At 33.0% G+C, this 26,579-nt stretch overlaps 2 protein-coding genes and 1 long non-coding RNA gene across 3 annotated transcripts in view; 1 reads left to right on the forward strand and 2 right to left on the reverse strand.

The window, feature by feature from the left end:
* Nucleotides 1–20,874, forward strand: part of LOC109584013 (uncharacterized) — a 23,677-nt gene extending 2,803 nt beyond the window's left edge. Inside the window, exons 6-53 of the mRNA XM_019999571.1 lie at nucleotides 45–348; nucleotides 401–530; nucleotides 1,890–2,100; nucleotides 2,158–2,279; nucleotides 2,328–2,610; nucleotides 2,707–3,039; nucleotides 3,258–3,333; nucleotides 3,387–3,520; nucleotides 3,623–3,703; nucleotides 4,647–5,756; nucleotides 5,883–6,257; nucleotides 6,340–6,576; nucleotides 6,636–7,007; nucleotides 7,077–7,358; nucleotides 7,411–9,027; nucleotides 9,117–9,273; nucleotides 9,342–9,616; nucleotides 9,686–9,871; nucleotides 9,982–10,359; nucleotides 10,403–10,513; nucleotides 10,605–10,709; nucleotides 10,762–10,881; nucleotides 10,941–11,047; nucleotides 11,096–11,213; nucleotides 11,264–11,424; nucleotides 11,521–11,759; nucleotides 11,892–12,031; nucleotides 12,140–12,454; nucleotides 12,514–12,642; nucleotides 12,698–12,750; nucleotides 12,810–13,141; nucleotides 13,241–13,377; nucleotides 13,433–13,572; nucleotides 13,760–13,880; nucleotides 13,969–14,105; nucleotides 14,154–14,220; nucleotides 14,433–14,549; nucleotides 14,606–14,730; nucleotides 14,812–14,990; nucleotides 15,078–15,166; nucleotides 15,216–15,307; nucleotides 15,540–15,650; nucleotides 15,699–15,847; nucleotides 15,952–16,262; nucleotides 16,461–18,034; nucleotides 18,081–18,113; nucleotides 20,400–20,650; nucleotides 20,776–20,874. Coding sequence (XP_019855130.1) covers nucleotides 45–348; nucleotides 401–530; nucleotides 1,890–2,100; nucleotides 2,158–2,279; nucleotides 2,328–2,610; nucleotides 2,707–3,039; nucleotides 3,258–3,333; nucleotides 3,387–3,520; nucleotides 3,623–3,703; nucleotides 4,647–5,756; nucleotides 5,883–6,257; nucleotides 6,340–6,576; nucleotides 6,636–7,007; nucleotides 7,077–7,358; nucleotides 7,411–9,027; nucleotides 9,117–9,273; nucleotides 9,342–9,616; nucleotides 9,686–9,871; nucleotides 9,982–10,359; nucleotides 10,403–10,513; nucleotides 10,605–10,709; nucleotides 10,762–10,881; nucleotides 10,941–11,047; nucleotides 11,096–11,213; nucleotides 11,264–11,424; nucleotides 11,521–11,759; nucleotides 11,892–12,031; nucleotides 12,140–12,454; nucleotides 12,514–12,642; nucleotides 12,698–12,750; nucleotides 12,810–13,141; nucleotides 13,241–13,377; nucleotides 13,433–13,572; nucleotides 13,760–13,880; nucleotides 13,969–14,105; nucleotides 14,154–14,220; nucleotides 14,433–14,549; nucleotides 14,606–14,730; nucleotides 14,812–14,990; nucleotides 15,078–15,166; nucleotides 15,216–15,307; nucleotides 15,540–15,650; nucleotides 15,699–15,847; nucleotides 15,952–16,262; nucleotides 16,461–16,595 — 10,503 coding nt within the window. The 3' untranslated portion in view covers nucleotides 16,596–18,034; nucleotides 18,081–18,113; nucleotides 20,400–20,650; nucleotides 20,776–20,874. The remainder of the gene's footprint in view (nucleotides 1–44; nucleotides 349–400; nucleotides 531–1,889; nucleotides 2,101–2,157; nucleotides 2,280–2,327; nucleotides 2,611–2,706; nucleotides 3,040–3,257; nucleotides 3,334–3,386; nucleotides 3,521–3,622; nucleotides 3,704–4,646; nucleotides 5,757–5,882; nucleotides 6,258–6,339; nucleotides 6,577–6,635; nucleotides 7,008–7,076; nucleotides 7,359–7,410; nucleotides 9,028–9,116; nucleotides 9,274–9,341; nucleotides 9,617–9,685; nucleotides 9,872–9,981; nucleotides 10,360–10,402; nucleotides 10,514–10,604; nucleotides 10,710–10,761; nucleotides 10,882–10,940; nucleotides 11,048–11,095; nucleotides 11,214–11,263; nucleotides 11,425–11,520; nucleotides 11,760–11,891; nucleotides 12,032–12,139; nucleotides 12,455–12,513; nucleotides 12,643–12,697; nucleotides 12,751–12,809; nucleotides 13,142–13,240; nucleotides 13,378–13,432; nucleotides 13,573–13,759; nucleotides 13,881–13,968; nucleotides 14,106–14,153; nucleotides 14,221–14,432; nucleotides 14,550–14,605; nucleotides 14,731–14,811; nucleotides 14,991–15,077; nucleotides 15,167–15,215; nucleotides 15,308–15,539; nucleotides 15,651–15,698; nucleotides 15,848–15,951; nucleotides 16,263–16,460; nucleotides 18,035–18,080; nucleotides 18,114–20,399; nucleotides 20,651–20,775) is intronic.
* A 1,270-nt stretch (nucleotides 20,875–22,144) lies between these two features.
* On the reverse strand, nucleotides 22,145–24,185 carry LOC109584018 (uncharacterized). Its single transcript, XR_002185807.1, has 3 exons — nucleotides 24,084–24,185; nucleotides 23,688–23,779; nucleotides 22,145–22,269 (listed from the first exon to the last, which is right to left on the reverse strand). It is a non-coding gene; the product is annotated as an uncharacterized LOC109584018 (long non-coding RNA).
* Nucleotides 24,186–26,012: 1,827 nt separating this feature from the next.
* The window catches only part of LOC109584014 (iduronate 2-sulfatase-like), a 2,987-nt gene continuing 2,420 nt past the window's right edge, over nucleotides 26,013–26,579 (reverse strand). The window contains exon 2 of the mRNA XM_019999572.1: nucleotides 26,013–26,525. Coding sequence (XP_019855131.1) covers nucleotides 26,013–26,525 — 513 coding nt within the window. The remainder of the gene's footprint in view (nucleotides 26,526–26,579) is intronic.

Below are 26,579 nucleotides of genomic sequence, written 5' to 3' on the forward strand. Positions count from 1 at the left end.
AATCAAGTTTCACTCATTCCTTTGGCACACACTATGTATAATAGGCACCATTCTGGGATATTCCTCTTATACAAGAAGCTATTGATCGCAGAGTATCCATTGAAGCTTCTAATGATTTTTCTGATAAATCATTAAGTGCCTATTCTCGTAATGATTCTGTGACTTCAGTGGACGAGGAATCACTCAAAAGATCATTAAAAAAATTTGATGAGATTTTTCCTGTTTTTGCTCTCCTTGGCAAAAAAACACAACCTCCATCACTTTACGATGTTAGCAGCAGTGGAGTCCAGTTAGTCTGTAAGTATCTCAAGGGATATCACGACAAGAACTTGGATCATCTTATGAAACGTATGTCCAGTATTTTATGCAATGCGAAACTTCCTTCTCTTTTTTATTCTAGGTGATAACAAGATAATTAAGATTGATAAAATTATTGGTGAAGTAAAACCAGATGAGTGCCATGAGCTTATTGAGCAGCACTTGCCCTCAACGGCATCTGGTAACCAGTTGATGACAACAATTTACCTCAAGTAAATGAAACTTATGCTCTCTCCTGTTTTTAACGTACTTATAGTGCTATGTAATAATTGACAAATTTTTGTTGTTTTAGGTATTGATGTCCTTATGCTATGTAGAAAGTTTAAACTGTTTCTGACGAATATTTCTTAGTTATGGGCATTTTTTAAAAGTGGCCTATTTTTGACAAATATCCAAGGCTATATAGCCCATGGTTTTTTCAAAATAATGGCTCCAAAATTACCCCAAATTTTTATTACACTTTCTGATACATATTGATGTCCTTATGCTATGTAGAAAGTTTGAGCTGTTTCTGAAAAATATTTTTCGAGTTATGGACGTTTTTTTAAATGGCCAATTTTCGACAAATACACAAGGCTATAGCACATGGTTTTTTCGAAAAAATGGCTCCAAAATTATGTACCCCAAATTTTTATTACACTTTCTGATGCATATTGACATCCTTAAGCTATGTAGAAAGTTTGAGCTGTTTCTGACAAATATTTTTCAAGTTATGGGCATTTTTTTAAATTAGCCAATTTTCGACAAATACCCAAAGCTATAGCCCATGGTTTTTTCCAAAAATGGCTCCGAAGTCATCCCAAATTTTTATTACACTTTCTGATACATATTGACATTTTTAAGCTATGTAGAAAGTTTGAGCTGTTTTTGACAAATATTTTTGAGTTATGGACATTTTTTAAAATGGCCAATTTTTGACAAATACACAAGACTATAGCCCATGGTTTTTTCAAAAAAATGGCTCTGAAATTACCCCAAATTTTTATTACACTTTCTGATGCATATTGACATCCTTAAGTTATGTAGAAAGTTTGAGCTGTTTCTGACAAATAATTTTCAAGTTATGGGCATTTTTTAAAATTGGCCAATTTTTGACAAATACCCAAAGCTATAGCCCATGGTTTTTCCAAAAAATGGCTCCGAAGTCATCCCAAATTTTTATTACACTTTCTGATACATATTGACATCCTTAAGCTATGTAGAAAGTTTAAGCTGTTTTTGACAAATATTTTTGGGTTATGGACATTTTTTTAATGGCCAATTTTTGACAAATACCCAAGGCTATAGCCCATGGTTTTTCAAAAATGGCTCCAAAATTCCCCCCCCCCATTTTTATTACAATTTTTGATACATATTGATGTCTTTATACTATGTAGAAAGTTTGAGCTGTTATGCCAGTTTCTGGCGTGATGAGTGGAGCAGTGAAATAGCATAATGCGTGAATTTTTAGGCATACTAATTACATATAGATAATGTATACTCCTTCTTTTTGTCACTGCAGTTACAGTTACATGTAGTAATGCTAATCAAAGCTCATACATTATAAATTTCAATTTACTTTACTGTTTTAGGTATATGGAAAGGCGCTGCCGTTTTATGGAGGATAGTGTCTTTTTTCAAAATAACGTTGGACTTCCTTACCCAGTTGTTGATGATGATGGTAATAAGATTGGGGAATGTAACACAGCTAAATGGAGATCAAATGTATTTGATATAATGCTACAGGAGGTACCGAACTTTTGCAAACTTTCGATGTCATGGTCTTCAAAATGTCACAGACAAGTATAAGAATTACTAGTATTTTGCAGAACTTCCAATGTGGTTTTTTTTCTCTTTTAGCTTATTTATGATGTTGGAAATGGTGGAGGCACGTTTAAATTATTTTGTTCAAATCCAGAAGAATTGTCTGATAAAAAACTGGAACAGTTAAAAAGTATTGGCATTATTATACCACCTGATAGGTCAGTCATTTAAGTATTAAAAAATCATGACAATACCTTTACTTTTAGAATACGCCTCAGCACAAAAATGTTTCACGAGTACCTTTCATTTGCTTTGAATGTAAGGAAAAATGAAAAGGGTGAAATTGCTCTAATAAAAAAGAAGAAGTATGTTCTCACAAAGGATTTTGTTCACAAAATGCTAAACATTCATGAGAGGAAGGAGTGTGGCATGCCAGTAGTAATTGAAGGAGAGACAGGAGTTGGAAAAACATTCTTATTGGAACTTTTGTCATCACTTTGGAATCATTCATGGAACGAGCAGTTGACTCTACAGAGAAGTCGAATAGAAGTTAGTATGACAGTGAATAATGGAGAATCATTATTATGTATTATCATGATGCATTATTTATTATTGTGATGGATTTCTTTATATTCTTTTACATAGATTTTTTTCAAAGAGAAACTATCCTTGCTTCAAAAAAAAGATTCTCATGATGAATCACAGAAAAAAGCTTTGGAAGATGCTCTTTCACTTTTTACGGAAGATCATAAATTTGAGACTAATGTGAAAAGTGCTCTTAATATTATTACTGAGCTACTGAAGTTTCAAGATCCATCAAACTCGACTGCTACTCTCTTTACTGTTCTGAAGAGCCAATTTCAAGTTAACATGTATGATCCTGTTATAGCAAGTCTTGAAATCCCACACGAACTGTGTAGAAATGATAGAGAATTTAGTGAGCTCTTGATTTTTGCACGGAGTACTTGTGATGAAAATGTAAGTTACTAAATTGAAAATTGCAAAAAAACAGTGCATTGTGGTCTGTGGTGAAATGTACATATTAGTTTAGATAGTATGAAACTTTTTAGCTCTGAAACACTTTTCTTTTAATACTATTATATGGTCATTAACATTCATGTTTAACACATTGATTTTTGTAGTAGTTATTGATTTACTCTTATTGTCCACATATCCTTTATTAATTGAATTTTTAGACAATGGCAGAAATTGTTTGTGGCATTCTTTATGGTAGACTAAGGGAAACTTTTTATAAAATTAACATTCATTCAGGTAGCTACATTAATTGCAATCACAAATAATTATTTTGTATTTATTTGCTTTAGCTATGACTGCAAAAGAAGTTGAGAATTTCTTCCGTGATGTTCAAAAGCATGCTGAGTCATTGAACTCTTACTATGAAAATTTTATTCAGCATTCTCCTGAATTAAAGACACTTTATCAGAAGCCAATTTTAACAGTATGTTGGTTACAGAAATAAAATACATTTTGTTTGTACAAGCATGCTAATTAAGCAAATTATATATATATATATATTTTTTTTTTTATTTCATTTATTTAGGTATTTTTAGATGAAATTAACACTTCATGTTGCCCTGGTTTTATGAAAGAGATCATCATTGATGGCACAATAGATGGAAGAGTGAGTTGTTTTTAAGTGTAACATCTGTGTGTGTTAGTGGTAGAATATCTAGAAAAACTATATTAATTTTTGGAAAAAGGCCTTAGCCTCATTGTGATTTTAAATCAAAGCCACAATGAATTTTTTTCTGGCAATATAAGTGCTTATCCCTGATCTAATTTGTCTAGTAATATGTAATTTATTTATGCAGCTAGTAAGTATAATGCATGATTCTCAATTTTTTAATTTCTGTTTTAGTTGTTTACGTACCAGGGTTTCTCACAAAGCATGCTAAGTGAACTAAACAGCATGCTTTATGAGCTGACAGTACAACAATACTGTGCATGGCATTTGAAGCAACTTCAAAAATTCATAAAAAATCCTAATTTGATCAAAATCAGCTAAAATTTTCTACAAGACATCAAACCTTGTGTATACATCAGAAAAAATTACAAAAATAAAGAATTTTTTCTAAGCCATTTTCAGCAAAATTTGGCCAGCAACCAAAGGCTATACTTTGGTAATTAGCCCTATTTTTGAGCAACTTTAAAAATTTATAAAAAATCTAAGTTTGATTGGAATCAGTTCAAATTTTCTGCACAACATTAGAAGATGTATATTTATCAGAAAAAATTATAAAAAGTAAAAATTCTCTCCTAGCCATTTTTGACAAAATTTGTTCATTGGCCCAATTTTTGAGTAACTTTTAAAATTCATACAAATCCAAATTTAATCAGATCAGCTCAAATTTTTTACACACAATAAAGATATGTATATGTATCAAAAAATTTTATAAAAGTGGAGAGTTTTAGCCCAGCCATTTTTGGAAAAATTGAGGAACTTGACAATCTACGGACAAGAAGCCATTTGAGGACTATGCCAAAATACTGTGGGAAACCCTGACATAAACAATATGTGCTGAGTGAATTGAATTTATTTTAAATAACCTTTTATTACTTTACAGTCTATTTCTACTTCTGGAAACATCTTCATAGTTGCTGCCTGTAATCCTCATCGGGCCAATAGTTTAGCAGTTGTTACCAAATCAACTCAAAAGGAAAAAAAGGGCTGGTTTAATCCTACATATTACGTTCAGAACCTTCCACCAACACTCAAGCTTATAATGTGGGATTATGGCCAATTGCAAAAGGGAGATGAAAAGGAATACATTAAGCAAAAGTTTCGTCTTGAATATGAAGACATGCCTCAGCTCGAATACTCCTTCCTTGCTGAGCAAATAGCTAAAGCACAGGACCTTATCCGAGCTTTTGCTTGTGAGAACCTTATCCTAGAGGGTGTAAATGAAGAAGATGCTAAACTTTTTGCTCAGAGCACAGTCAGTCAAAGAGACATTAAAAGAGTTTTTCAGTTGTATTCTTATCTCAAGAAATGGTTCACATGTGACACAAAATATGGACAAGAGTCTGAATTTAGGATTTCTGTTCGTGCAGTTTTTATATCATTGGCACTAGTGTATTATTTTCGTTTGAGTGACGAAATTATAAAGTCTCAAAAAACAGTCCAACCTGGGGGAGAAGAAAGGAAAAGTTTTCGGAAGCGTTTTAAACAGATCATGCATGAAAAACATACCATTGGAGAGTGTGGCATTCCTGTAACTTTTAATGAAGCATTGTCTAATGAGCTGACTTGGGTGTCTGAAAACATAGATTTACCCAAAGGTATAGCTCCCACTGAGGCTCTTAGGGAGAATGTTTATGCTATCATAGTATGCACAATGACAAAGATTCCAGTTATTATCGTTGGCCCTCCTGGTTCTTCAAAAACCCTCTCGTTTAAAATTGTGGCAAAAAATTTTCTTGGTACAAAATCAAACAAGAAAAAGCTTGAGAACTCTGAATTGTTTAGGAGTCTGGATCCTCAGTTTTATCAGTGTTCCAGGAAATCGACATCACATGAGATTGAAGTTGTTTTTCAGAGAGCAATAACACGACAGAAGACCTTTGATGAAGGAGGAATCAAGAGTTTGTCAGTGGTACTGATGGATGAAGCTGGTATTCCAGAATACACTCATGAGTCTCTAAAAGTGCTTCATTACTTTTTAGATAATCCCAAGGTATGTACATGTACATGATAGTATTAATAGCATATGTACATTATTAAAGTGCAAGTTAAAAAAACAAAAATAATTTTTTTCATGTTAGTATCATTATTAATAGTTTATATTTACTTTTTATAATAGGTTTCATTTGTTGGTTTATCCAATACTGTGCTGGATGCTGCTAAAACTAATCGTGCTATTAGTGTATATAGAACTGAAGCATCACACGAGGACTTGCTCCAGTTAGCTAGATTCTCATTCTGTCATGGTCAACCTGATGAGCGCATTAATGACAACATGAGTATCATTGAGGGCTTTATAAAGATTTATGAGCAAATGATGACTCTTCCAGTTTATAATAGTTTCTTTGGCCTGAGAGACTTTATATACTTTTTTACTGCTCTAAATACCACTGGTCAGCAGATAATTTCACCACAGTCTGTCGTGATGGCTCTTGAACAAAATTTTAGTGGGACAAATAAATTTGATGAACTTTTAAAAGCTTTCCTTGGAATTGTGAGTTTTTTTTCCTTATTTTACTATTAAGCATGAGTAATATCAAGTTAAACTTTGTATTATGCTTTTTCCTTTTCTATAGATTGGTTCTAATCCCAGTCAACTACAGCAAAGGTCACTAGTTGATATATTGCGCACTAGCTTTATACGAAAGTCCCAAGACCTCAATTCTGAAAACAAAAATCGCTACAAGCTACTTATTGATAGCAGCGAGGACCAGTCGCTTGTCAGGCAACTTTTTAATTTTGGTATACTGAAAAGGAATGAAACTAGAATACTCTCTTGCTCTAAGCTACCAGGAGACAATGACTCACAAAAGGTGAGTGTAATCAATAGTATGTACTGTACATAAGCATAATACTATTTTTTTATTTACAGCTATACACTGCAAGTGCCATTAGGCATTCTGTCACACAAGGTCACACTGTCATGATATATCAAGCTGAAGAAATACAAGAATGTTTCTATGACCTATTCAACCAGCACTTCACCTGCATCAATAGTACAATAAATGAAGGGGAGAAGTCTTACTACTCTAATGTGGCTATTGGTCCGGTCATTAAACCAACTCGCGTCAGTCCATTCTTTAACTGTGCCATGATTATTAGTGAATCTGAAGTGTCAGAAACTGAGAGACCTTTCCTTAATCGATTTGAAAAGTTTTCATTGACTCACAAGGTTCTACTTAAGGAATCTTTGTCCAAGCACAGTCAAAGCATCAGAAAATTTTTTGATTGCATGAGAAATAATGTAAGTTTGACTAATTGTGGAGAAAGTCCATGAGTGCAATATTCTAAATTATACATTCTCTCATTATAGATTATGAGTTTTGTTCAAAAGTGCAATGAGTCTAGTTTTTATGGGTTCACAAACCAAACTATTGATTCCCTTTTGCTTTCGATTGTTTCTTTGTCTGAGGAGGAAACTGGTGGTAATCGTCCCTTAATAAAGCAAGAATCATATGAATGCAGTAACAAACCGCTTTCAGATGAGGTTGATTCTAATGAAAAGCATCAGTGCCAGTGCAATACAGATGTAGGAGTTTTTGTAAGACAAATTGTTGACTGTTTTTCAGACAAGTTTGGAATAGCTTTACCATTGGTTAGTTATTGTATACTTAGTTAGTATTTTATACTTATATTAACTATATTAGGGACATTGTGAGGAATTTAGTGAATTAATAGAGCATTTAAATCATCGTGAAGAGGAAGGGTTCAAGGCATTTTTTGAACAGTCCAATGCAAAAGAACGAGAGGCTCTTGTTAAGAGAGATATTGAGTTTTTAAATGAAGCAACGGTCTCCTTTAATGAACAAGAGAATTTTATATATCATTTACTGAGTAAATTGATGACCATACATTTTACCAAGCAACTCCTCTACCTAATGACACCAGAAGCACTTGTCATACACAGTGGAGAAATAGAAAATTACTATAAATCATGCTATCTTATTCACCAACGCCATTTTTCACTTACCAATATCATTAAATGTCAAATGGATGAAAACCAAAAGGCTAGTGTAGTCAGAAAGTTCCTTTGCTACACGCGAACATCTCCAGTCCTTCTTGAACTTATACCAGCACATTTCTACATCAAATCAAGAACAGAAAAAGAAGAGAAAGATCAGAAATTGCTAGCTGAGTTTTTCAAGATGGATTCTGACCAAATATATACGTTCATAATCACAAAATTGACAAGTCAGGAGAAATTGAATACCATTTTAAACCAGTTTTTCTCGTCTTCTTGTACCGTTCTCCTTCTCTCAGCTGACATGAACAAACTACACAAAGACACCATTAACCACACAAGGCTACTCATTGAAGAAGCAGAGCTAACTCAGAAGGAGCTGAATGCCAATAAACTTATCTTTCTCATACTTCATTTCCCTGCCAACATGTTTTACTCTCATTGCTATCCTTCAATATTCCTAAGTGGTTGGAGACACATCTACATGGATATGATTGGACAGACAAAAACGACAGCAAATACAGATGTGGAAGAGTGGCTTAAAATCTGTCTTCTTCAAAGTGATACAACAGAAACTGTAAAGCCTGTGAAGACAAAAAGTTTTGTACCAGATTCTATTTTGAACTTGTGGATTGAAGAATGGCTTCCCATGATTTCAAACAGCATTCCTATACAACGCATAAATGATTTTCCTAATGAGGCAGATCCTAAGAAATGTTGGAAAAATCTTCTCTTTGATTTAAAAGTTGACAGCGTGATAAAGAAAAGATTTAATAGTTACTGGCAGAAGAGCACCATGTACGAGTTGTCCCATCATGCAGCTAATTATGCAGTTACGTATCAGTCCACCTGCACTCTTTCCAGTACCATAGAAGCTACCATACAATCTAGTTTCAAGAATTTTGTTTTGTACTTTTTGTTCATGATTAATCAAAACATGGCAATGCACACCGTAATGGGTCGAGGAGAAGGAGAAGAAAAATTTGTAGGTCCTTTCCTTGAAATACTTTCAGTTCTTCCACTTCCTAAATCTCTTGAAGAGATCAGGCTAGAGCTCACTGTTCTCAATCATCACATATTACTCTCTTATGACAGAAAGAACATTGTACCTCGCTTTCCATTTTTTCCAGTTGTCTACAAATCAATAGAAGCACTCGTCAACAAGGCTCTTTGCTCTGTACTAGAGCCTCTAGAGCTAGTAGTGGCAGAAGATGAGACAGAGCAAAAGTTAAAAGGAGTAACTTCGACTAGAACAAAAGAGGAAATTGAACAAACAGTAAAAATGATTGCAATATTAATCAAGGTTAGTTCTGTATTAGGATTTATCAATGGTACAACCAGTTTACATACCAGATAGTCTAACAAATATCAATTTAATATTATACTTTATAGGAAGATGAAAGTATCATTAAAGTTGTGGTTGAATTGCTGAAAGATGTTCAACTTTGGGCTGGATATTTTAATGATGCAATAACAAAGCAGCTGGACAGAACTGTTGGGATATTTTCTAAGATTTGCCTGCAACAGCACCTGGCTCATGTTGATTCAGGTAACATTATGATGCTTGTTGCACTGCCAAATTGTTTGTAATTTAATTTTTGTGTCCTTTTGTTTTAGATAATGTTCCATTGAAGTTGGCTCAACTGCATTATCACTTACGAGTTTCATGGCTAGATGCCGACTCACTTTCTTTGCTAAGAATACTTGATGAGTGCTCAGAAATTATGCCTAAGTACTCAAGCTTACAGCAAAAGTTAGATCTCACTGATGAAACATTAGTGGTTCAGCACATCATTGAAATACTTTATGATGGTCTTTTGATTTCTTGTTCAAATCCAAGCAGTGATACTGGGTTAAAGATGAAAAACCTTGGAAGTTTATATTATAGAATGGTAAGTGCTTTAAAGAGCTGCATTTACTTGCTCAATGACATTTTTAATGATTCCTTTGCTTTGTAACAGATGAACTTATTCAAGCTCCATTCCACAAGTGCATTTTCTTCTCAGCTGAAGAGCAAGTGGATCATATTGTGTGTTGCTTTTCCTGTTAATCATATGATAACAATTGATTCAAAAAACACCTTTACTATTTCACCTGAAAATTTTGTCACTGAAATTACAAAGAGCCTAAAAGCTGAAATTGATTCTGTAAGTAGTTGAGAATTCTAACTATACACACATAAAATTGTGTAACTTTTTAGCAATTATAATACAGCTTATTGGTGTAAATATTTGAACTACATGTATACCGCTTCTAGGGAAATATCATTGGTTTGACTGTGTTGATTGACACTGTTGTATTCAGTGTCTTTAAGAAGAAAAACGTACTGGATTTACTTCATGATCAAACCTATTATCCAACATTACCTTTCTATTCTATCATTGAGACCATAATCAATCACTACATAACGTTTTACTATGATGACATCACTCCAGAGACAACGGCTTTTATCTTTTCTATTATTGGCTTGGTTGTCAGTAAATGCACAACTGAGAAAATGAAGCGTACTGCAGCTATGTATAAGCATCTGTTCTCTCTGTTATTATTGAAAGGGAGCATTGACAGCAATGCAGAAACAGAAGCATCAGTTAAAATGAACAATGAAAATAACCCTCTTCTTTTATTTACTGCTAAAGTTAGCCAAATCAATGCTCTATTTTACTAATCTTTTAAATTAGGTAAGGATTGGCCTGTGTAATGCTATCAATCAAGGATCTGACAAAGAGTCTCCTTTATCATACGGAGTACCTTACTTCAAATGCTATCCCAAAATGATATCACAAAGCAAGGTGCATACATATATATATATATGAATTCTTATTACTATTTATACCAGAGAGCTTTGATGCATAAAATACATACTTTATGTTTGTTGTGTAGGGTGGGCTTCAACATGTTTTGTGTGATATGTACTTTGAGACTAGTTCAGGCAGACTATACAGGGAAAGCCACAGGTTTCAAGAGCTTGTGTCACATTACCAGAAAGTACACTATTGATACTTATTAGAGCAGCTAATATTTAAATCAACTCTCATAGCTTAATGGCTATTCTGGTCCCTTGTCAAAGTTAGTTGTTGTCGAAAGACAAGTTGTGGTTCATGTGACGATTAAATCACTTTCAATTACTATACTGAAGACTGAAAATGAGAGACAAGTGGTATATTAGCTTTATCTTGTTTGTCATGCTATAAATGTAATGCAATTTTGTTTTCATAGTTGGCCGATGCTTATGATGGCTTGAATAGTATGCTTGAAGAAAGTAACAACCTAGTTATGAAAGGAAAAAAGGATTTGACTGGCAATGGCCTGATCTTGCTTATGAGGTATTACTCTATCTTCAGTAGATGGCTGGGTAATTTATTTCATTGTAGGTTGTTCTGTGCTTGTAAAAGTGAAAGAATGTTATTCTCTATGATGACAACACAGTTTCAATCAAATCTTCATGACTATCATTGCCTTCAACCGATTCACAGAGCCCTCCCTCGAGAGGTAAATGGTATATAACTTATGGTACTACTAAATTTAATGTGTTTTTTTAGAATCTTTCCTCTAGAGATGAGCTACCCCTATTGTTGTATTTGAAGGATAAGCACTCCAGCAGACATGCAATATATACACAAATTCACAGATCAATTACTTTTATAATCAAATTCAATGGCCAGAAAGGAGTGGATGACCTTATGAAAGTTGCTTTAGCTTGGTATGTAATATTTTCCTTTTGTGTGTATAACAATATGAAAATGACTTAACTGTACTAAGTAATTTTTATATAAAGTTTTGTTTTTATTATATATAGTTACAGTAACAAGACTTCTAATGATAAAACAAAATGGACGTTCAATATGTCCATTTTTATTGCTATATATAAGGAGGTTTTTCCAACTAATGCAAGGGCTTTAGTAGTTAAAAGAGTATTGCAAGATAGTGTCAGTCAATATGTTGATAAGGATGTCTTCCTTCCCTTCTTAATGTGGATTGTTGACCCAAGCCATGCTGGTACACCGTCTGATAACCTGAAAGACTTCTTTGTCAGAAGTAATTTACACTACAAACCCATGTTATTTATGGGACTACAGCTATTTAGAATCCACTCACGTTTTGGGTTCTAAATAGCTGTAATCCCTCCAAATCAGTATATAAACATCATATATATGTAAACCAAATTAGGTGAGGGGGACAAAGAGCATGTGGAGTGCTTAATGGAATTGGCTGCAATTTTGTTTGGTAATGAAGAGAATTGCTGTCATCTTTGGGAACATCTCTTTTCAACTCAGAATATTAATCCTAAATTTGTACCTGGAACTATGGTAAGCTTGTGTAGAGCTGCTAACATTAGTTGTGTCTCTTTTGTATTGAGTCAAACATATTTTATTTTTAGTACTACAACTTAGCTGTTGTTTCTATCCACTTCATAGGTGACTGGGAGTAATGATACTTATTATTTTGATGTTGTACTTCCAACAAATCAAACTTTTCGTTTTACAAAAAGGAATAGCCTAACACGCTATTCTGTGATATTTACTCAATGGATGAACTATGGGCTACTTTGTCTTTCTATTGCTGTTAAACCTCACATTATTAGGTCTTCTCCTTTTGATCAGAAGCCCAATATTGTTTCACTGTGTCTTAAAAGGCTAAAAGATTTATGGGATATGCTAATGACTGAGTTCAATTTGTCACGTGAAGAAAGAAAAAGACTTGTCAGTATTGGGATTCAGAATATGTACACGGTAATGAAGAAAGGGGAAACAAATTAATGGTAGAAGCTATATTATTGTTTTATTAATAGGCATTGAGCACTCTTAGATTTGATAAAAGCTGGAAAGCCTTCAAGCAATTACCAGATGAAGATAATCTTGCTCAGTATGAGTGTATTTTTCATAATGAAGTCTTTTTGCAAGCATGGAGGTTGATGAAGGTATGAAATTTTTAGTGTATGCTTGTATTTCAAATTTTTAATGCTATCATTGTAGTCTCCTCAAAAGAAATTTTCAACCTTTGGTAATACAGTTGGTGAGGTGATGAGGTAAATGCAATTAAATTATTGCTGGTAATATGTTATTATGTCATATCAATGCATGTTAGGGAGTTATCTAGGAGTGTTCCTGAGTTAAATATTTGCCCAGCCAAGAATGGATTCTTATACTGCATTCTATTCTCCAATGATCTTTACAATGTAGACTCAAAACTTTATGTCCTCTATCAGTTCCTCTTGAGACGTTCAGCACTAAATACTGGTGCTCACCTCCTACCTGTTCTAATAGATCTTTACAATTGGATACACTCTCAAGCATGTTACATGGTTACATTGGATGTAGCTAAAGATACTTTGACTTTAAAAGTCTTGACGTCAATTCTTCAGCAACATTTTCCTGACCAAGAGGAGAAAAGACTAGGCCAGTTGCGTCAAATCAAAGGTAACAAAATCAATAATGCCACTATTTCCTTATCTGAAACACTACTGACTTGATTGAATGCTAGAGATAGCATGGATTTTTCTTTTGTTTTATTTATAGAAATGTATGACCGCTATGCAATGCTTTCTTTAACTGAAGAATCAAACTTGGAAACATTTGGCACTGGAATTACATTTTATGATCTGGTGTCAACTGAAGATGGGAAGAGTACACTGTACAGAATCATAATTCAAATAGTAAGATTATAATAAATTCAATACAACACAAATAAACTTAATATGATTATGATAGGTTGACAGTTATAATCATTTCCTTGAGATTGTTTACACTCATTGTTCTACAAGCTATCATTTTGTGAACTACAAGCCACAGTTTAAGATACCAATCTGGGAGATTACACAGCACACTTGCTCATTTGGAGTATCAGAGAAGTATATCAAATTGTGCAATTTTCACACTTAAAATTAATTTTTCACTACTTTAAAGTACGATTTTGATTTTTTGCTATAGCATAGGCATGAGGCTAATTTCATTTTATTACAATTACAATGCATAAACTAACTGTATATCAAATAGTTTCTTAAAATATACTGGTACTCTATTTTGTATTTTTTATAGTTGTTATGATGTTAGTGATTTACAGACTATCATTGAGAAATACCAGTCATTTGATGTTGGTATTAATCTTTATGATAACTATGAACTTGATACTTCTATACCACACAATGTCATGCCTGGGGTAAGCAATTTACTTCAGTGTAATGCGAATGAAATATGATTTTTAATTATAATGCTTTGCAAATATAATATTTCTATTGCCTTTGTAGGCATACTTTCTTAAAGGTATTCAAAGTGAAATTGTTCAAAAGTTCATAGTGCACAAGCAGTTTGTGGAAAAGAATGGGTTTTTAAAGCGTTTTGCCTTCAGTGAATGCTCCACTTGTGAAGAAGTTCCTAGGGGACTGTAAGTAAAGTTAATTATTAATAATAATATTTAAATTTCGATTTCCAGGTTTTATACAGCAACATATGGCTATAAAGACACAGTAGAAAGGCTAAGTCGTTATCCTTCACTTATGGTGAGCTGTCATTATTAGAGAATTAAGTTACTATTAGCTTCCTATTTCATTTATTGCTAGGACATATACATGCACAATATGTACCATAATAGCCTATAGCCTTATATATAGCCTTGAGGTGTGCCCCAGTTCAGGGCCTGTTGCCCCACTTTTATTGGCATAACCTTTGGGAATTTTAGCTCACTTTACTTATTTACAATATCCTATTTTAGGCTACACTGACAAAGATGGAGCTGCATGAAATTGAGACTGTATTTCATTCTCTCTCTTATGATGGGCTTTTGAGTGTTTGTGGTGGCCTTTGCTTAATATTGAAGATGCTACTAGAGGTATTATTAAGAGACCTTGATTTTTAAAAGGAGTATTCAATGTTATCATTTTGTAGAAATCTAGCCAAGGAGAGACTGGAATTGATACACTCACAATAAAAAGTTTTTTGAATAAATATTATAACATTAAGATTGATGACGTTGGTATTTCATTGTGTGCTGCTGATAAAATCAGATCAGGGTAAGCCTGCATGCATATATTTCACAGCTGATTATTAGTTATTATTGACATAAATGTTTTGCCCTTCGTGTATATTTTTAGACTTCTTATGAACCAGTACAACAATTTGTCTGAGACTCATGTTGCACATGTGAAAGATATATCTGAGTTGTTCCATGAATGGGTTAAGATTGGCTTTTATGACTTCAGTCATCTTCCTTTTGATCTGAAAGTTAATCTAAATGGAAAAGAAGAAATATTGGAGAAGATTGAAAATGAAGGTACATTGAATTGTACATGAATCTATTTGTTTAAATACTAAATATTAATTTTAATCATAAAATGATTATACTATGTCATTATTATAGATGAAGATACTGTTAAAAATGCTATGCATCAATTATTTGCAATGGAGAGGCTAATATGCTACAAAGCCACTGACGATAGATCTACTAAAGTATGGAATATAATAAACATTCAGTGCATATTTTTTCATTTGTATATAGATTTGTGATGTAGATAAAGAGAGGAAATTGGATTCATACATCTTTTCTCTATCAATTAAATATTATGTTCATCTCCAGTTGGCATTAAGAAGGTACATACATAGCACAGGGTCATTGGCCAATTTTATTAAAAATAAAAAAGGAATTTCTCCATTTTTATTACATTCTCTGATACATATAAATGTACTCTTTTGTGTAGAAAGTTTGAGCTAATTTTTGATCATATTAGATTTTTACAAATTTTTTAAGTTGCTCCAAAATTAGGCAAAATAAAAGACCCTGTCTTCATTTGCTAACATTTTTATTGTTGTCTATTTTACACAGGAGGTTATTGCATCTTCTAGAAACAAGACAGAAAGAGCAACACAATGTGTCAATGAAGCAAAAAGTAGATAATGCAAGAATTGAATCTCCTCCTTCTCCTAATTTTACAAGGTAAATCTGCTAATTTATTGAGTATAATTAGTTGATGATGAACTCTAGCCTTTCTAGGATTTTAAGTATTCAAGACAGAGCTGCTGAAGACGCAAGTGTTGAGGATTTGACCATTAGCACTGACAGCAATACAACTGGAGCTGTTGCTCCTAATCCTCCAACGCCCAAGCAAGATCCTAGTTTATACATGATAGAAGGTAACATGTTCATCATTTAACATTTCTTGTTAATTGTACATATTTTATAGTTGTAATACATTTGTAGAATTAAAATTGCATTAATAGTTCTTATTATTGTATAGACGAGGATCTATCAGAAGCAGCTAGCAAACTTACAGAAACTGATGTTGCTCAACTATTAGAGAGAATGGGATTGCATGATAGTGCTGAGTTTGTTCAAACATTTGGAATCAGTGGAGATATAGTCTATTCCCTTTTGACCATGCCATCGCCAGATTTGAAAGAACTACAAATACCCAATAGAATCTATGAATTGAGGTTCCAGATTCAATTTAAAAGACTTTTAGAGAAAAAGGAGCTGGAGCATGTGTTTTCTTCTGAACTGTTAGCACAATTTTTGATGGAGAATAAACGATTTAGTCAATTTGCAAAGGTAGATTGTAAGTACTAAAAAAAATTAATTTACTGCTAGTTTGAGCATTGTTGTTTCTTTAAACCTCAATTTTAAAATATTTAATATTTGAGTGTAGCTAAACCTAACTATTATACCTAAGAATTATAAATTTACTTAAGACATAACGTAAATGAAAGTACTGGTATGTAGAAATTATAGATTTGCTCACTTTCATAGGTCGTTCAAGAAAGTCAACTTGATGGAGAAATGCTGTTGCTTGCAAGTGATGATGTTTATCGTGACCTTGGCATTTCATCACTCTATCAAGTTTTACTTAAAAAAGAACTTCAAAAGAAATTTGAGGATTTTTAGAATAACAATAATAATTTTTAATGGTTTTGTAAAAATTAATTCTGATGCAGAATCAGCAGGGGGAGTGGCTCAGGAGGGGCGTGATGCAATTGAGCAATGGGTTGCTGTATATTCCAATCTTCTGTACTCGAAGACAACTCAATCAAAGCTTATTTGAGAGTCAAAAGATTTGTCGTTGTCCGGGGGCACTCTATATTTGAAAATAACGTCTTATCTGGTCTCCTTTACACTGATGGTCAGCGTCTTTGCTATGAAACTACTCGATGTGGTGACAAAAGAGCATGTTGCCTCTGCTGTCGGTACAGCATTTCACTTTCAGCCATAAAAGCAGTGATTGTTACTGAAGAACTCCCAGAAGTACTCCTCTTACATGGACAGGGATGTGCCTTTATGACTGGACCATATTTGCAGTTGACAACTGAGGATGGGATGATTATTGTTGCTGCTCAAGAAATGGGCTCATTCCCTCAAACTATTAATCACATGAGAACAGATAAGTCTATTTCCCTATATCAAAGTTAAATTTTTGTTGATTTTTTATTTGTTTAATTTGTAAATTCATCAGTTGAACTAGATATGGAATGTTTAATGTAGCGAACAGCACATGCACATTATTTTGGTTCATCTTTTTTGCAAAGTGTAAAATTATGAGGTATTCTAGTCTCACATGGCCAGACTAGAGGTATTCACAATGGGTTATGCCATATCTGTATGCAAAGGGATATGCACAATAAATATAATGGTAGATTCTTGGACTAGATCTACTCTATGATGCACTATACTATAATGGTAGATTCTTGGACTAGATCTACTCTATGAACTATACTAATAAACAGTAGATCCACAAGGACATCAGTAATTCATGCAGACAAACAAACTCTATTGCATTACTCGTAGCATGTGGGTGAATCAATTGAATGATTATATATATAGGAAGTTGTTATTAGGAGTGTGCAGAAAACAAACACATACAAATCTATACACCTTGCAGATTAAGTAGATTTATGGCAAAGCCAATTCAATTTTTGCCTGTTAATGCAAGTAACAAAATTCTAGATATAATACTCAATATTCTCTTGTACATCAGTGTGTAGGAGCTAAGAAAACCTCTCCCTCTTTAATGATGTCTCGTGTGTGAATTAAGATAGGAAGACGAGGAGATACGCACTGTCAACACATCATCTAATACATTTAGTTGCAACTTTAATTATATTGTTTAATACTTTACACAATACAATAGACAACCACTACCACTGAGTATATAAGAGAGAAAAGAACAGTAGAGCTGCACCAGTTGTTATATCAATAGTGACAAGTCGTATCAATCAAGAAAGAACAAAAGATTAAAATGAAGCTCTTGACATTGTCAGTTCTACTGATGTTGGCATGTGCTGCTTTTGGTAAAGCAGTTAATGAGGTCCCAGTACAGGAGGAAGATCGTATGAATGAATCATTCATTATGAGTACTTATTGTTTCGTTTCTAGAAACAGCTGTTGAGGATTTTGAATTGACTGGTGGTAAGTAAACAATTACTTTGACTGCTTTGTTAATTATATGTTAGAGGAACAAACAGAAGATGATTCTAACGCTGTCATGGAGTCTGATGCTGAGGTTGAAGGTCGTCGTAAGCTAGTTTGCTGGCGATACAAATGCAAAAACAGTGTTTCAAAGAGGGTTTGCAAATACATCAAAAACTACTACCCAAAAGGTCACAAACTCTATGGACGTCGTCTACTCCGTTGCTCTATTGTCTACACAAGGAGCTGCCACCAGATCTGCTACTATATTTACTATTATGGATAAATGAAAGTAAGTAGTATTTGGTTTTGTTATACATTAAAGTTGGCATTAATAATTTAAGCTTGATCTCTCTCTCTCTCTCCTTCTTTCATAGGATAAAGATACGTATTTGGCTAACTGGAAATATTGACCCTAATTAATTAACAAACATTTCTATATTTTTGGTGTAGTTTTGTGAAACTGTAGTTTAAAAAAAATTATTGAAACAAAAAATATTCTGTATCATATAAGACCAATAGGCACATAGGAGTCGTATGCCAGTATACAGTAGGTCTGCTAATTTTGCGCATTACTTTACATATTATTCATGCAACCAGCAAAATGAAATAATGAGAAAAGCACAGAGTTTAGAGCGCATGCACTCACAATAGTAAGATGACCAATGTGACTTAAAGTTTAAAATGAATTTAAAAAATTACTGAAATTAGAATTTAAATGGTATAAGAAGTTAAAATTTTTTTATAACTTAAAAAAATAGCTTAAACTTTTGACATAGCATGAGATTATAAATACATATTCTAAATGTAATAAAAATGGGGTTAATTTTAGAGCCATTTTTTCAGAAAAAAGCATGGCAAAAGCAAAATTGGCTTCAAAACCACCCACATTCGTATTACAATTTTCTGATACATATTGATGTACTTATGCAGTGTAGAAGTTTGAGCTGATTGCCACATCAATTTTTCAAGTTACAGCCATTTCAAGAAAACACCCAAATTCTGAAGAATACCCAAGGCTATAGTCCACGGTTTTTCAAAAATACATGTAGCTCTGAAATCACTCTAAATTTTTATTACATTTTCTGATACATGTTGATGTACTTATTCTGTGTAGGGCTGATTCTAACTTCAATTTTACAAGTTAAGGCCATTTTAAAAACACTGAAATTCTGAAAATTACCTGAGGCTATAGTCCATGGTTTCTTTTTAAAAATGGCTCCAAAATCACCGCAAATTTTTATTAAATTTTTGATACATATTGATGTACTAATGCTGTGTAGAAAGTTTGAGCTAATTCCAACTTCAATAAAGTTTCTTTTATTAAACTTAATTTCTACATAGCATAAGGACATAATATGTATCAAAGAATGTAATAAAAATTGGAGTTAATTTCAGAGCTATTTTTTGGAAAAACCATGGGCAAACAGCATTGGGTTCTTTCAAAATTTTGGAGTTTTCTTAAAATGGCCATAACTTGAAAAATCTTTACGCTATTTGCTTTTGGAGCCAATACTAGATACTAATTTTGCTAATGATAAGCATCATACATTATAATGTCTTGTAAACAAGCCATTCAAATCCTCTAATGGTGTTAATAATAGCATGTGGGTGAACTAATGTAATATCAATAGGAAGTTAAATTCTAACAAGTTTATGTGTGCATACACCATATTTATATGCCAATATATACACAGTTCTGATCAAGTAAATTTATGGCAAAGTCAATTCAATAATATTAATATATGCCAACCTACAAGAATCTATAATACCCAGTATGTAGGAGCCAGACCAACCTCTCCCACTCTAATAAATTAATATGCTGTCTCATGTGTGAATTAAAATAGGAAGAAGGTGAGACATTGACAACAGATCATCTAATAAGCAATACCCTCATGACTTAAGTTACGGCTTTAATTTTATTGTTCAGTACTGTACACAATACAATAGACAAACACTCAAAAACAACACCACTGAGTATATAAGAGAGGAAGGAACGGTAGAGCTGCACCAGTTGTTATTAACAGTGACAAAACTTGTATCAATCAAGAAATCACCAAAGGAATAATAAAATGAAGCTCTTGACATTGTCAGTTCTACTGATGTTGGCATGTGCTGCTTTTGGTAAAGCAGTTAATGAGGTCCCAGTACAGGAGGAAGATGGTATGAATGAATCATTCATTATGAGTACTCATTGTTTGTCTTTTAGACACAGCTGTTGAGGATTTTGAATTGACTGGTGGTAAGTAAACACTTAATTTGACTGCCTTGTTGATTATTTGTTAGAGGAACAAACAGAAGATGATTCTAATGCTGTCATGGAGTCCGATGCTGAGGTTGAAGGTCGTCGTCGTAAGCTAGTTTGCTGGCCATACAAATGCAAAAACAGCGTCTCAAAGAGGGTTTGCAAATACATCAAAAACACCTACCCAAAAGGTCACAAACTCCATGGACGTAATTTACTCCGTTGCTCTATTGTCTACACAAGGAGCTGCCACCAGATCTGCTACTATATTTACTATTATGGATAAATGGAAGTAAGTAGTATTAGCCTTTGGTATAGTTTTTATTACTAATGATTCACTCACTGTAGAGGGTATATATAGCATTTAAGATATAACCTTTCCTCTTTCTCTCTCTTTCTTTGTTTTCTTTTTCATAGAGATGAAGATTTGGTTGACTGGAAATATTGATACTAATTAAGAACTTTTTGTATTTTTTTGCTGCTGTAGTATTTTCTTAAAAAAAATTAAACATAAAACATTTAATCTCAACACAAGTATACGCAAGAACATGTAGCAATTAATAAGCTGGAGCACTCTGGTATGAATAACAATGCGATCAACATCTAGAATTGCTATTATGCTTTCAATCATGTACATGTGCAATTAACATAATGGTGTGATAAAACAACTCTTATTACATCATGGCAATCATGGCGTATCTAAAATCTGTAATGCTGCAGGTTTAATTAATAGTGCTTTTTTAAAAAGCAACATAGCAAAAGTCAGCAAACACTACACAGTTGCAGTCATGAACATGTTAAAATTAAGTTTTATTCTAGAGCTGATCTAAAACTTCACACAAATTTATAGCCATTCTTAATCAAGTTAAGACACTTTGAAATATTTACACATCAAGAGGTTTAATGCAATATGGTATATCAGAGAATGGACAAAGAGAAGAGCATCACACTATAACGTGTACTTGGTATCTTAAACTACTTTGTACCTTAAGATTAAAAATTATAGGTTTTCAAATTTCTTTGATATTATTCTGAATAAGTGAGGCAATATAAAAGAAGCATAGGAATAATAATTTGATGCATGTATAAACAATACATGTTGGAAGTATACACATGTAAAGTACAAATAGTTGCCTCTTCACATAATGTAGGTGTGTGCTAGCTATCCCTCAGCAAAGTCAGAAAGAGCAAAAATTTCAATAATAGTTCGCTGTATATTTTTATCTACAGGATAATTAGGAATAGATTAACACCATGTATGCCTGTAGTAACATTAACACCGTACTGTCTATACATGCATACATGTACATGTACATACACAAACTTTTATCCACTACTGAACATAAAGGTAAAAGAAGTATGCGAAGTTCAACAAAATGGTCAAAATAGCATGGGCATGCAGTCTGACCCTTTGATGCAAAGAAACGCTTTGAGGTTGATTGGTCAGATTTCAATTTTGTGCTCATTTGCATTGCTTTTTGTGGCAACTGTCAACCATGCAGGCTTAATTATTAGATAGTACTTGATAATTATAAATACAAAGAAACTACACTAGCATATACAAAAGTTGTGCGTACAGTATACATGTACATGTATGTGTGCATAAAGCAACTCTATGTATTAATTCTTTATTAATCACCTGATTGAAAACCCTTTGATTAGTCCTCTTGCCAATATTCTCTAGAGCAGATAAGTCACAAATGCACATACATTTATCTAACTAAAATAATAAAATAACAGATACAACAAGTATTATGATCTTCAGATGCATTTTACCCACCTTGTGCTTATGATTCCAACGGAGCTATAGCTCTCTTGCTATTGATGGCATATTCTACTAACATTCCTTGATGCTCATGGACGTCAAGATTTGAGACACCTTTCTTGTAATGCTACACAATTAGAGTCCATCTACAAAAAGTATAATATAATAAAAAGTAATAATATGCGATGATGCGATTAAAAAGTCACAGGATGTTATGCCCTCCAGTAATAAACTGTCTAATACTCATTTACACTCGTTAGCAATTGATTAAACATGATTACCAATAAATAATTTAATCAGAATATCCTCATTAAAGTGAAGCCACAGTGCAGTTAATGGCATTATACTAGTACATGCAATATAACACAATTCAATTAGAGTCGATGATGTAGCACAGATAAATAACAGTTTTGACTATTGATTAATTATTATACTTTACTAGTAACACAAAGTTTAGAGCAATGACAGCACATACAATCATAATCAATTCACATCATATATTACGCAGAAATAGTGTTATCTTTAGTGGAAAACAATGAATCTGTGAATCATTCACTTTCAAAAGTCACAATAGAATCAAAACTTGTCAAATGAAATTGTTTAATCAATGTAGAATAACTAACACTTAAAGTGAAATTTCACCACAGGTATTGCAAGAGCATATAAAAGCAGAACAAGCAAGACTTGTTGAAAAAAAAATCAGCATTTTATCTACATTTAAAGACTATGAATACAGTGATTGCTTTATTCCTAGCTTTATTGCTACTTCTTCCTTTGTCGAATGCCAATTTCATTGTGGAGATTGAAGCAGAATATGGCTTCAGTACTAACGCAGAAAAGCACTACAGAAGTGGAGCAGCTAATGGTCTGGCAGTATTTTTGAAACAAGAGGGACAAATAGCTTTATTCTTCCAGGTAACCAGTGAGGAAACATGCTTGATGCAAGTCCATGACATCCTCTACAGTAATGATGGTTCGTCTAATGCCTTCATACTGCATTTGAACAACAAGTCAATTGGTGAAGCAGTGAATAACGCAAGCAATAACAATACGTATCTGCTTAACCAGTTCATATCCACTGGTCAGGCAGGAGAGGAAGTGATCATCAGAGAAGGATTGTATAATCTTACCATTACTGTTGAAACAGCAGATGAGTTTGGAGTTGAGATTGACTCTGTGTCAGTCTACATGATGCACTGCAGCAACATAACAACCAATGTGTCAGTTGTGTACAATGGAAGTATATCTTACAACCATACGGACAGCACATCTTGTGAGACAGATGAAAATTTGCTTTATTTTTTAATCATCTATCTCACATTGGTCATGGCTGTGACTATAATGATTCCCGTTATAATGATTAGTATTGTCTATAAATTCTTTTCGCTTAAAAAGCAACTACAGTCAACAGTGTATATGAGAGTGTAAACTTAACAGTCAAGCATTCATGCTGTATTCTTTGCACTATGCAATATTTTATATTTTGGTTTGAAACTTCAAGTTGTTTTGTAAATAGATATCAATCACATTAACCCCATGTAGTATATGTGTATATTTAACATACGCATTATGATTTCAAATCTTGATGTTTTCATTTTAAGAACATCTGAAAGTGATTACATGTAGATCTACATATACTTTGGTAACATTATGAGTCTAAAAGAAAAGATATAATAAATAAAATTGTTCGTAGTTGTGTATCTAATGTAGTCTAGATATATACACAACTAGAACAATTGCACCACCCAATTTGATTTTAAATTAGGAAACTAGATCTCTAATTATAACATTTCCACTTGTACATCATTCCCCCATTCTCAATCATCAGCACTTAACTGCAGAAGCCCCTATAGTCGTGGCGAGACTAAAGCCCCTATTGCTTATCACTCTCTATTATTTATTAACAGTAGGAATTTATTAACAGATGAGGAATGTAGTGTAGATATTGTAATAAACCTACATTTTCTTCAGTGAATAAGCCTCAGACTAAAGTCCTTTTCAGTTTTCACACTGGTCCATTTCCAATCACTTTGGATTGCAAAGAAGCCATTAGCAAATTAGATACCAGGGGGTGTGACCGTGAGTTGATGCTACTCATCATTGCCTCGATCATGGCGGACAATCCTGAGCTTGTTAACGTAAAAAACCTTGCATCAGAAGCAATAGAAGGAGAGAAAGACTCGCTGAAGAGACTGAGCGAAGAAATTTGGTCTAATCCAGAGCTTAACTACGAGGAGGAAACTGCTCATAAGGTTCTAACTGACTATTTAGAGTCTAAAGGTTTCAGAGTAGATAGGAAGTACTGTGATATCAAGACTGCTTTCAGGGCAAGGTATGCCAGGGTTTCTATTGGGATGAGGCTAAGGGGAATTGTATAATTTTTTGGAGAGGAGCAATGGGAGCCTGCAACTAAAACTTAAGTAATTTAGTATGCTTGTTTAAGCTGGGGTTATGCAATATGGGGACCCTAAAATACCGGTATAACAATCTTTTGTCGGTGTAACGTTATAGTACAGGGACTTTTACCTGATTTTGGAGCAACTTTTAAAAAAAGTAAAAAATTTAATTTAGATCGGAATCAGCTCAAACTTTCTATACAACATAAGTACATATATGTGTATTAGTGTTGTGCTAGTTCCAACGGAACTAGAACTAAATCTATTTTAGTACACCTATTTTTTTCCTAGTTCTAGTTCCAAGAACTAGAACTAGAACTGAACTACATTGATACAAAGAACCAAAACTAAAACTAAAACTAGAATTTGACAAATTAAAGCAGTGGAACTAAAACTAGAACTAAAGATTTAGCTATTAAGGACTTGAAACTAAAACTAAAACTAAAATGTGCACTTGTAAATCACTAGAACTAAAACTAGAACTAAAACGCTACCCTTTTAATAACTGAAACTAAAACTAGAACTGAAATAGAGCCCTTTTAATAACTAAAACTAAAACTAGAACTAAAATGGTACCACTTTGAATAACTAAAACTAAAACTAGAACTAAAATGCTACCCTTTTCAGTTATTAAAATTAAATTACATTAAAAAATTATAAAAATCACCTTGAAATGGTGTATTAGTAGGACTAAAACTAGAACTATAAGGCCAGAATCAGAATTTGGCATGGAACTAAAATTAAAACTAAAACTAAAATGGAAGTACTAGTAGAACTAAAACTAGAACTGAAACTAGAAATGAAGTACTGGTAAAACTAAAACTAGAACTAAAACTAGAAATGGAGTACTGGTAGAACTAAAACTAGAACTAAAACTAGAAATGGAGTACTGGTAAAACTAAAACTAAAACTAAAACTAGAAATGGAATACTGGCAGAACTAAAACTAGAACTAAAACTAGAAATGGAGTACTGGTAAAACTAAAACTAAAACTAAAACTAGAAATGGAGTACTGGTAAAACTAAAACTAGAACTAAAAGTAGAAATGGAGTAGTTGGTAGAACTAAAACTAGAACTAAAAGTAGAAATGGAGTAGTTGGTAGAACTAAAACTAGAACTAAAACAGAAAATAGAGTACTGCACAACACTAATTCATGTAGATGTACTATGCATCAAAAATGATGAAATTCATTTGGAAATGCGCTAGTTTACATCTCATTATTATTCATGATGTAATGATCATAATGTTATTGGCATTCATTTTGAGTGCATAGCAAAACTATCCATCCTATACACTACTTCCTTGAAGTCTATGAACTTTTGATGCTTGACAAGAGTTAATATGTTTTTTGCTTTGATAAGGAAAATACACATACATGTAAAATTAATGTGACACTAATAAATCATATTAATGATATTACTAAGTATTGAGTAAAATTCTAAGTTTTATAATCTAAACTCTCTAACTATTTTTTTGTTTTTAAAGTTAATTTTTAATCATCAAATCTTTCTCCTTTCAACTCTTCCAGCCTTGTTGCTGCATCTTCCATTGTCATGAGATTCGAGCGACATTTTTCAGCTGCAGTACGCCTTTGTGCAATATATTTTTCTAATAATTCTATTTCTTCTAAACTTTCTTTTTGTTCAGCTCGATATTTTTCCCATTCATCTTTGCACTCTGTAAGACTCTTATTTTTTGTTTCTATTTTTTTCTTCAAATTTTCAATCTCACTAGCATATTTTATTTTCTTTTGTGTGTAAGCAGTAATAGAGGCATGGATCCCACGCATGAAATTGCCTTCAATCCTTCCATTAATGGCATCTGGTTTTTGAACGACCTCTTTGAACTGACATTTTCCGTTTGTCCATTTTGTATGACTTGAAATTTCATGTTCCGATTTAATGATAAATTCTTGTGTCCTCCAATGAAACCATTTCCATTCTTCATTGATAGACCAAGTCACAGCCACGATTTCACCAGTTGTATCTTTGTCTTCCAACTGTTTCTTTAGATTGTGTATCTTACTTTCAATTTCAATAATTTCTCTGTTTTTGTGTCG

Source organism: Amphimedon queenslandica, unplaced genomic scaffold, assembly GCF_000090795.2.
Source record: "Amphimedon queenslandica unplaced genomic scaffold, v1.1 AMPQUscaffold_13255, whole genome shotgun sequence".
Taxonomy (NCBI): Eukaryota; Metazoa; Porifera; class Demospongiae; order Haplosclerida; family Niphatidae; genus Amphimedon; species Amphimedon queenslandica.